The 11,224-nt window shown below is 41.9% G+C and overlaps 1 protein-coding gene across 1 annotated transcript in view; it reads left to right on the top strand.

Moving 5' to 3' along the window:
- Window positions 1-1,311: 1,311 nt before the first annotated feature.
- LOC122560370 (transmembrane channel-like protein 5) overlaps window positions 1,312-11,224 on the top strand; it is a 101,171-nt gene continuing 91,258 nt past the window's right edge. Inside the window, exons 1-3 of the mRNA XM_043711006.1 lie at window positions 1,312-1,425; window positions 1,593-1,695; window positions 6,679-6,769. Of these exons, the coding sequence (XP_043566941.1) occupies window positions 1,643-1,695; window positions 6,679-6,769 (144 nt within the window). The 5' untranslated portion in view covers window positions 1,312-1,425; window positions 1,593-1,642. The remainder of the gene's footprint in view (window positions 1,426-1,592; window positions 1,696-6,678; window positions 6,770-11,224) is intronic.

The raw sequence follows: 11,224 nt of genomic DNA, 5'->3' as shown, positions 1-11,224 counted from the left end.
CTGGCCATGGTATATGCACAAAGGATGTTTCTCCTGGTTGGGGCCAAGGGGTCTAAAAGCGGGGAACACCGTCACAGAATAAGGGTCAGGTATTCAGGACTGCGATGAGGAATTTCTTGAGAGAGTAGTGAATCTTTGGTGTTCTTTACTTAGACGGTTGTGTAAGCTCAATCATTGTGCATGTTCAAGAAACAGATGGACAGATTGTTAAATACCAATAACCCCAAGGGTAAAGAGAACAAAAGGACTGTGGTGGATGATTAACTGTAATTTAGAATTGTGGTCAACTCTTGCCCCATGTTTGCAAGAAAATCTAGGTTTTTAATATAGGATTTAGAAATGTGTACTAGAAATTGAACATATTGACAAATAATTTGTAGGCCAATTTTAATACTTTACCTTATAAAATAAATAATATGCAGCACGGTGGCTCAGTGGTTAGCCATGATGCCTCACAGCACTAGGCACCAGGGTTTGATTCCAGCCTTGAGCGACTGTCTGTGTGGAATTTCCACATTCTCTTCGTGTCTGAGTGGGTTTCCTGCAGGTGCTCTAATTTCCTCTCACAGTCCAAAGATGTGCAGGTTAGGTGAATTAGCATTGCTAAATTGCCCGTAGTGTTCAGGGATGTACAGGTTAGATGCATTCATCAGGGGAAATGTAAAGTAATAGGGTAGGGGAATGGTTCTGCATGGGATACTCTTTGGAGGGTCGGTGTCGACCTATTGGGCCCAATGGCCCAATTCCACACTGTAGGGATTCTATGATTGTATGCCTTTTTGATACTATGTGAATAATTTGTAATGCAACAGTGCTAAATAACCCTGCAGCTGAGGGGGTGAAAGGGTTATCCAAGCTGGTCAGATTCTCCTTGTTATGGTTCTTTGCTGTTGGATGGTATGACCAATTAAATCTTGCAATAGACAGATTTAAGCTTCTGTTTAGATTAATCAATAACAGTGACAAGGCACTATTAATAAAAATTGATAGTTTATTTACAGATGCTTATTCTTTCAGCTTTCAGCTGGACAGCGACTGTGTAGTCAGTACATGCATATTATCAATTTTTAATTTTCACACATAAATGAAATGCTCATCTTGGTGACAGTGAAACAAAAAAATCGTGTGTAAAATGATTACATTTATTTACAGAGCTCTAGATCGTATTAAATGACAGAACATTCCACAGATTACTGGTGAATTTACTATACAACACATCAAGAGTATGAACTAAAGGCAGAGTTACGAATAAATAAAATAATTTTATAGAGATACCTTCATGATACAAATGTGTTTTCTTTTAATCAGCTGCTGCACAAAGGCGTAGAACTGTCGGCGTTACAAAGCGTCTAGCATCCTTGGCTGGCTTAACTTTGTCACAGTATTCCTTGCCAGAAGCAGAGCTAAGTGAAGAAGAGAGAGAGGGTGTGTACATTTTTGGTATTAATAATCAAAATTTTCACGTTGACTTTTAAAGATCCCAGATTTATAGTGTTTCTCCGGAAAATTTAGTTCCACTGCTGAATGAAAAATTGTATAAACCTAATTTGATGAAGAAAAAGAAATAGCATTCTTTATTTGATTCTGCACAGATAAAGTAAGGTTTATTGCTGAGCTCGCGAAATTATCACACAATGAGAGAATGAAGGCCATCCAACAGTTGACAATGAGCATTGAAGAGAAACGAGAGATCAGGTATGGAAAATCTACTTTCCAATGTTGGTTCTAACTGGTGTCAATATTCTAATCATGTGAACTCTGGTTAAAAATAATCTGTGAATGTGAAAAGTGTGATTGTTTATTTGTTTTCCTCTGGTTATTTCTGGGGTGCGATTAATAAGGAGCCCCATCCAAACAGCACCTGGACTGAATCTATTCTGCCCTTTCAGACTACACTTCCTCCTCATTGTTGAACTAGGCTGTATTCTTGAAAGAGGGAATGGATCACATAAGCAAAAACTTCTCTTTAAGGTTTGTGGTGTTGAGAGATCATGATGTCCATGATGTCATTTTAAACTTCTTCTGCTCCTGTGCAGTGTATAAATGATTCTTGTGTAACTTTACTTTTCCTGGCAATAGGGTAAATGGTTTTTATGCTTAGAAAACGTTTCTATCATTTCTGAATCTGATCAGCATCAAGCAATGCTGTGTGCTCGCCCTATTCCCAACATACTTTCCATGTAAACATCCAAAACAGAAGCAGAATTACTCCACTTGGTCCCTTGAGCCTGCTTTGCTGATGTTCAGGTTTCTACTCCAGTAACCTTTCATTCTTTGATTCTAAAAAACTCCATATCAAATGCCTTCTGAAGTCTCAAGGACCCTCTGAAAGAAAAATCTTCTCTTCTTTGTCCTAAAAGAGTGTGCCCTCATTTTAAAACATCATCGCTAGCTCAGGATTCATCCACAAGAGGAAACATATTTCTACGTCAAAGACCATTCAGGATCTTCAATCAAATCAGTCCTCACTCTTTTAGACACAAATTTAAACAAGCCCAGTGTATTCAAACTATCCTCATGATAACCCAGTTACCCCAGCTACTAGTCTGCTAAATGTCCCCCGAAGCATTTACATATATTCGCTGTACCTACTTTGCAATGAGACAACCCAGATCATCTTTCATCTTTGATAATCAGAACAATCAGATTTACCATCAACAGAATTCAGAACCAGTGACCTTGAGCCCTTCATTGCTCTTAATTGTCCACTATGGCTATAGGTAACCCTGGGCCCATCCTCCTTCATTCCAACATGACTGCATGACTTGCCAGTCAGTACTGAGGTCTGACAGTGTTGATGGAACAAAGTTAATATTTCTGGTTGATAATGTTTGATTAGAACAGCTCCAATTGTAGCTCCTTGACCTAAATGGTAACTCTGGTTCTCACTCAACAAATGCTGTTAGAAAAAGTGAATTTCCAGTTCAGTACTCCAGATAGAATCACAACATCAAAAAGAAGCCATCAGGTCTGTACTGCCAAATACATCAGTCCCACTTTCCCACACTACTGCCCAAAGCCTTTAAGTGCTTATCCAAGTACTTTTTAAAGATTGTGAGATTTCCCACCTCAACCCCCTCCCAGGCAGATGTTCCAGACCCCCATCACCCTCTAGGTGAAAAGAATGAATGAATTAAAAAAAAACTCCTGCCATTCACTTTAAAACTGTGCCCCCTTGTTATAGACCCTTCAACTAAATGGAAAGTTGCTCTCTAGTCACCCTGTCCATGCCCCTCATAATCTTATCCACCTATGTCAGGTCCCCCTTAGCCTTCTCTGCTTTGAAGAAAACAACCCAAGCCTATCCAGCCTCTCTTCACCGCTAAACTGCTACATTCCAGGCAACATTCTGGTGAATCTCCTCTGACCCTTTCCAGTGTAATCACATCCTTCCTATAGTGCAGTGACCAGAACAGCAGACAGGCTCCTCCAGCTGTGGCCTAACCAAAGTTCTGTCCAGCGCCAACATAACCTGCCTGCTCTTATCATCAATATCTTGTCTGATAAAGGCAAGTGTACCACATGCCTTCTTAATGACCCTATTGATCTTTCCTGCCACCTTCAGGGGTCCATGAATAAGCTTCTCAAAATCCCCTGAACCTCTGAGCTTAATATTGTCCTGCCATTCATTGAGTACTTGCCTGTCTTGTTAGTTATTCCAAAGTGCATCACTTCACACGTATTACAGTTAAATTCCCATCTGGCATTGATCTACCCATCTGACCAATTCATTTATATCTTCCTGCAACCTCACATATTCCTCCTCAATGTCAACCCCTGACTAATATTCATTCATCAACAAACTTACTTCTCACCTCCTCCCACATCCTTGTCTCCATCATTTATAAATATCACAAACAAGAAGTGACCCAGCACTGATCCCCGTGTTATACGACTGCACACTGGGCTTCAGTCACAAAAACAGCCTTTATCACCACCTTCTGTCTCTGTGTCAGAATGCATCTTGGCAATTTATCCATCCCATGACCGTTTGCCTCTCTTCAGTTTCCTATGGGGGGAGTCCTTGTCAAAGGTCTTACTAAAATCCATATAAATTACATGAACTGCCCTACCCTCATCCAAACACTTGGTCACCTCCTCACAAGATTCTACCAGATTTGTTCAGCATGGTCTCATAGAACATAGAACATAGAAAAGAACAGCACAGAACGGGCTCTTTGGATCACGATGTTGTACCGAGCATTAATCCTAATGTAAAATGAAATAACTTAACCTACGCACCCCTCAATTCACTGCATGTGCATGCCCAGCAGTCACTTAAATGTCCCCAATGACTCTACTTCCACCACCACCGCTGGCAACGCATTCCACACATTCACATCTCTCTGCATAAAGAACCTTCTTCTGACATCCCCTCTATACCTTTCTCCTAATATCTTAAAACTATGACTCCTTGTGCCAGTCAATCCTGCCCTGGGGAAAGGTCTCTGGCTATTGACTCGATCCATGCCTCTCAGTACCTTGTACACCTCAATCAGGTCACCTTTCTTCCTCCTTCTCTCCAGAGAGAAAAGTCTGAGCTTAGTCAACCTCTCTTAGTCCAAAGTTAAAAATCACACAACACCAGGTTATAGTCCAACAGGTTTAATTGGAAGCACACTAGCCTGGTGTTGTGTGATTTTTAACTTTGTACACCCCAGTCCAACACCGGCATCTCCAAATCATGTCTCTTAGTCCAGATAGCATTCTGGTAAACCTTCTTTGCACCCTCTCCAAAGTGTCTGTATCTTTCCTATAGTAGGGCGACCAGAACTGGACACAATATTCCAAGTGTGGTCTCACCAGGGATTTGTAGAGCTGCAGCAAAACCTCGTGGCTCTTAAACTCAATCCCCCTGTTAATGAAAGCCAAAACACCATATGCTTTCTTAACAACCCTATCCACTTGGGTGGCAACTTTGAGGGATCCATGTACTTGAACACCAAGATCCCTCTGTTCCTCCACACTACCAAGAATCCTGTCTTTAATCCTATATTCAGCATTCGTGTTTGCCCTTCCAAGATGCATCCACTTCGCATTTACCCAGGTTAAACTCCAGCTGCCATTTCTCAGCCCAGCTCTGCATTCTGTCTATGTCACGCTCAGCCTGCAATAGCCCTCATCTGCAAATTTACTAACCCACCCTCAACCTCCTCATCCAAGTCATTTATAAAAACTACAAAGAGCAGAGGCCCAAGAACAGAGACCTGCGGGACCCCACTCAACACTGTCCTCCAGGCAGAATACTTTCCATCTACAACCACTGTCTGCCTTCTGTCAGCCAGCCAATTCTGAATCCGGATAGCCAAATCTCCCTGTATCCCATACTTCCTGACTTTATGAATGAGCTGAAAATGTGTTGCTGGAAAAGCTTCAGGGCTTATGCCCGAAACGTCGATTCTCCTGTTCCCTGGATGCTGCCTGACCTGCTGCGCTTTTCCAGCAACACATTTTCAGCTCTGATCTCCAGCATCTGCAGACCTCACTTTCTCCTCAACGACTTTATGAATGAACTTACCATGAGGAACCTTATCAAATGCCTTGCTGAAGTCCATATGCACCACATACACTGCTTGACCTTCATCAACCTGCTTGTCACCTCCTCAAAGAACTCAATAAGATTAGTTAGGCATGACCTGCTCCTCACAAAGCCATGCTGACTGCCTTTAATCATGCTATGCTTTTCCCAAATCAACATAAATCCTTTCCCTCAGAATTCTTTCCAAAACCTTGCTGACCACAGACGTAAGACTGACTGGTCTGTAATTGCCAGGGATACAACCCATCCAGATCTGGGGAATTGTCCGCTTTTAGAACCATCAAAACCCCCAGTGCCACCTTAAGTTTTAAACCAACAGCTAGTCAAAGATTCATAAATTGAAACCAGTGATGAGCTATAGTGTCAGGAAAAATTCTTCCTCCATTAATTGAATACAAAACCATTAGAGCTGTTTAAAAACCAATTGGATTGCTTGACCAGGTAGTGTCCATAGATGTTTCATTGTGGATGAATACAAAAGCAGGGCTGGAACTATGGAACTATGTAAAACTCTGCTCAGGACTGCTGAATCTTTATGTACAGTTCTGTTCACATTAGAGGAAGGACATAATTGCTGTATGAGTACAAAAGAGATCTCTGCGAGAATGTTGCTCAAGCTAAAAAAATTCAGCTGTGAGGAAAGATTGGCTAAACCTGATTTGTCTTCCATAAAACAGAGGAGACTGATGAGCTTGGGTACACAGGAAGACACATTTCCTTTTGCAAAGAGGTAATTGCTGGAGGACCCAGCTTTAAGGTAATTGCTGGAAGAAACAGAGGGGATATGAGGAAACATTTCTCAGTCAGTGGGTGGTCGATGTTTGGAATTTGCTGCCTGCTTTGATGATGCAGGTAGAAGCCTTCAATTCATGTAAAAGGAAATTGGATCTGCCCTCAAAATGCTGGAGTCTGCAAGGCTGTGGACTGGGGCTGGGAGGTGCAATTAGAACGGGCTGCAAACATTTTCCCTTGGCAGGTTCAGACACAATGGTCTCTTTCTATGCCATAACGCTTCCATATTTCTATTTAGGTATGCATTCCAAATATGGAAATTTGTTTCATAAGTTAACAATACAATATTATGATGTACTTTCTCAGAGTCGTGAAGTAAATTGTAAATTACCCCTGTTTCTTGCCAGGGATCAAGTTGAGCAAACGATTGGACCATATGCAGCGGACACAGGTGCTAAGATACATCAGTGCACACAGCTGCTATATAAACTGTTGTTTGTAAGTATGATTGGAAATACATTGATAAAAGATTAGCATCAAGAACACCATTACTGCATATGAAAAAAGATGCTGGGGTAATCCAGCTGTCGTGTGCTGATTTTTCAACACAACATGGGACACGGATGGGTTCAGAATGCTGCTTCATTGCATGTGTACCTACTTATCCAGATGTCTAATGTTCACCTGGAAATGATGTCAGTTAGTCAAAGGATTGACTTATGGAGAGTGCACTGAACTGAGATGAAGTCAAGAGTGTGGTGCTGGAAAAGCACAGCAGGTCAGACAGCATCTGAGGAGAATCGACATTTCGGGCATAAGCCCTTCATGATGAACAAGTGCATCATTTACTCTAATCATTGACATGTGTGTAACACTGGATGCCAGAAGTGCAATCCCAATTTAAAATATACATGCTCCAAATGTCTAATGAATTGACTGTGTAAGGATTACTTGCTTAGGCCAAACGGATACTTTTTAATTAGGAGTGAAGAAATGATTATGATCGCAATGCCACAGGAAGTTCCTAACCCTTCCTCAGCACATGTCCAATGTCTCACCACCACCACAAACCCCTCAATGCCCTTCCCAGTGCAATCACTGGTGAAAGAGCAATATTTTTCAGCTTGACACTCTCCAATCTGTGGTATGACTACAGGTCTTTTGTTAGACCCATAAGAGAAAGTGTTCCTTTGAAGTTTCAGTAGTTTGTGTATTGGAGAGGCAGGACACTCACCAAAAAATGAATTTATGTTCTCAGGCAAACAAATGGGAGATGATTTTTTTTTTATTCATTAATGCTAGGCCAGTATTTATTCCCCATTTCAGAGGGCCATTGACAGTCAACCACTATCAGGGTCACATGTGTGCCAGAACAGGTAACAACTGCAATTTCCTTCCATAAAGGAACCAAATGGGTTTTTCTGACAATTAATTATGGTTTTGTGGTCATCATTGGACTCTTATGTTCAGATTTTTATTGAATTTAGATTCTGCCATCTGCAATCTCAGGACTTAAACCCATGTCCTCAGAATATTCAAAACCAAAGAATTGCGGATGCTGTAAATCAGAAACAGAAACAGAGGTTGCTGGAAAACCTGCTGAGCTGCTGAGTTTTTCCAGCCTTTTCTGTTTTTGTTTCCTCAGAACACTACATGGGTATTTGGATTAACAGTCCAGAATAATACCAACAAGCAATCGCTTTCCCAGAAAGTGCTAAGTATTCCCTTTCGGTTTAAGAAAAGTAGAGCATTAATTCCCAGCAGTTTGTTACAAAGATGGTAGGGGTCTGAAATGAGAAATTATACATGCCTTGCTCAGTTGGATGTCAGTGCCCAGCCCTGAAAGGAGAATGGAGAATGTCTAAGTTTTGACCTGGACGTCTCTTGGTATTACTAGTAACTCCTCTCTCGGAGAATGTTGCATCCTCACTAACCCATTTCCTGCCCATTACTTGATCAAACAAGATATGACCCAAGCCAAATAATATTGATTTTTTTCCAAACTTTTGTAAGGCAATCATCTGTAATGACTAAAATAAAAGCAAAATACTGTGGTTGCTGGAACATTCAAATAAAAGCATGTCATCTTCTGAAGAAGAGTTATATCAGACTAGAATATTAACTTTGTTTCTCTATCTACAGCTGCCACTTGCCTGGCTGAGTTTCTCCAGCACATTCTTGCTATTATTACACCTGCAACCATCTCTCTTCCCAATTACATGCCATTAACACTGGTGTCCCACAAAGATCTAGACTGGGGCCCCTTCTATTTCTCAACACCTTCCTGTCACTTTATGACATCATCCAAAAACACAGCATCAATTGTCACGAGGAGTGGCACGGTGGCTCCGTGGTTAGAACTGTTACCTCACAGCAATAGGGACCCAGGTTCGATTCCAGCTGCAGGTGACTGTCTGTGTGGCATTTACACATTCTCCCAGTGATTGCATGGATTTCCTCATGATTCTTCGGTTTCCTCCCACAGTCCAAAGATGTTCAGTTTAGGTGGTTTTGCCATGGGAAACGCAACGTTGGGGGATAGGGTAGGAGGATGGGTCTGGGTAGGATGCTCAACAGCTGCCTTTGCTGTTGAATTCATGTATCGCTGGACATCGGAGCGATGGGAAAATTAACAAGCATGTAAATTCACAACTGATCTTGGAGTGACCTGTATGGGAAAGGTCACAGCACAGAAGCAGATAAGCGGATTTTAAGTGTAGCCTTAAAATAAGTCTGCAGTAGTGAGTAGGGTGGGTTCTTTATTGATTATATGTTTTATTGAGCTATGTCTCTTGATTAAACTTAAAATATAAGCCATAAGTATTAATGTAACCTGGAGGAGTGTTTGTAGAGGAATAAGACGGTGCTATTTTCTGGGTCTGTAGATTGAAAGAAGCAAAAATGGCCTTTAGTAGAGTGATATGCTCTTCTTGTCAGATGTGGGGGTTTAGGGAGAGTTTACAGGTTACTGAGGATTATATCCGCAATAAATGCCATTGGTTGTGAATCCTCTCAGAACGAATGGAACAGTTGGAGAGGCAGTTAGAGACAATGAGGAATTTGCAAGAGCAAGGAGATATGATGGATGGCAGTTATAGGAAGGGGGGAACGTCTCAGATACAGTCACATAGATGGGTTAACTGCAGGAAAGGTAAGAGAGGTAGGCAGCTAGTGCAGGAGGACTCTGTGGGAGATTTGCTAGGGCTGCTCAGGAGGATTTAAACTAGTAAGGTGGGGGGGAGGGGGGGGCGGGGGTGGGACCCAGGGAGATAGTGAGGAAAGAGATCAATCTGAGACGGGTACAGCTGAGAACAGAAGTGAGTCAAATAGTCAGGGCAGGCAGGGACAAGGTAGGACTAATAAATTAAACTGCATTTGTTTCAATGCAAGGGGCCTAACAGGGAAAGCAGATGAACCCAGGGCATGATTAGGAACATGAGACTGGGATTTCATAGCAATTACAGAAACATGGCTCAGGGATGGGCAGGACTGGCAGCTTAATGTTCCAGGATACAAATGCTACAGGAAGGATAGAAAGGGAGGCAAGAGAGGAGGGAGAGTGGTGTTTTTGATAAGAGCTAGCATTACAGCTGGATTTAGGGAGGATACTCCCGGAAATACATCCAGGGAAGTTGTTTGGGTTGAACGGAGAAATAAGAAAGGGGTTATCACCTTATTGGGATTGTATTATAGACCCCTTAATAGTCAGAGGGAAATTGAGAAACAGATTTGTAAGGAGATCTCAGCTATCTGTAAGAATAATAGAGTGGCTATGGTAGGAATTTTAACTTTCCAAACATAGACTGGGACTGCCATAATGTTAAAGGTTTAGATGGCGAGGAATTTCTTAAGTGTGTACAAGACAATTTTCTGATTCAGTATGTGGATGTACCTACCAGGGAAGGTGCAAAACTTGACCTACTCTTGGGAAATAAGGCAGGGAAGGTGACTGAGGTATCAGTGAGGGAGCACTTTGGGGCCAGCGACCATAATTGGAAAAGGATAGACCAGATCTAAAAGTAGAAATTCTAGATTGGAGGAAGGCCAATTTTGACGGGATTAGGCAAGAATCAAACTGCACTCATTCATTCAATGAAACAAACTGCACCTGTTAAATCAATAAGTAGAGCTTATCTCATGAACACAAGAACTTAGGCAAGCTGATTGGACACAGATGTTCTCAGGTAAAGGGACGGCTGGAAAATGGGAAGCCTACAGAAATGAGATAACCAGAGTCCAGAGAAAGTATATTCCTGTCAGGGTGAAAGGAAAGACTGGTAGATAAAGGGAATGCTGGATGACTAAAGAAATTGAGGGTTTGGTTAAGAAAAAGAAGGAAGCATATGTCAGGTATAGACAGGAGAGATCGAGTTAATCCTTAGAAGAGTATAAAGGCAGTAGGAGTATACTTAAGAGGGAAATCAGGAGGGTAAAAAGGGGACATGAGATAGCTTTGGCAAATAGAATTAAGGAGAATCCAAAGGGTCTTTACAAATACAGGAAGGACAAAAGGGAGAAAATAGGGCACCTCAAAGATCAGCAAGGTGGCCTTTGTGTGGAGCCGCAGGAGATGGGGGAGATACTAAATGAGTATTTTGCATCATTATTTACTGTGGAAAAGGACATGGAAGATATCGAGTGTAGGGAAATAGATGGTGACATCTTGCAAAATGTCCAGATTACAGAGGAGGAAGTGCTGGATGTCTTGAAATGCATAAAAGTGGATAAATCCCCAGGACCTGATCAGGTGTACCCTAGCACTCTGTGGGAAGCTAGGGAAGTGATTAAGGGGCCTCTTGCTGAGATATTTATAACAACGATAGTCACAGGTGAGGTGCCAGAAGCCTGGAGGTTGGCAAACGTGGTGCCACTGTTTAAGAAGGGCGGTAAAGACAAGCCAGGGAACTATAGACCAGTGAGCCTGATGTCAGTGGTGGGCAAGTTGTTGGAGAA

The sequence above is a fragment of the Chiloscyllium plagiosum genome, chromosome 21, assembly GCF_004010195.1.
Source record: "Chiloscyllium plagiosum isolate BGI_BamShark_2017 chromosome 21, ASM401019v2, whole genome shotgun sequence".
Classification (NCBI taxonomy): domain Eukaryota; kingdom Metazoa; phylum Chordata; class Chondrichthyes; order Orectolobiformes; family Hemiscylliidae; genus Chiloscyllium; species Chiloscyllium plagiosum.
This window is presented reverse-complemented; position numbering and strand designations above follow the sequence as displayed.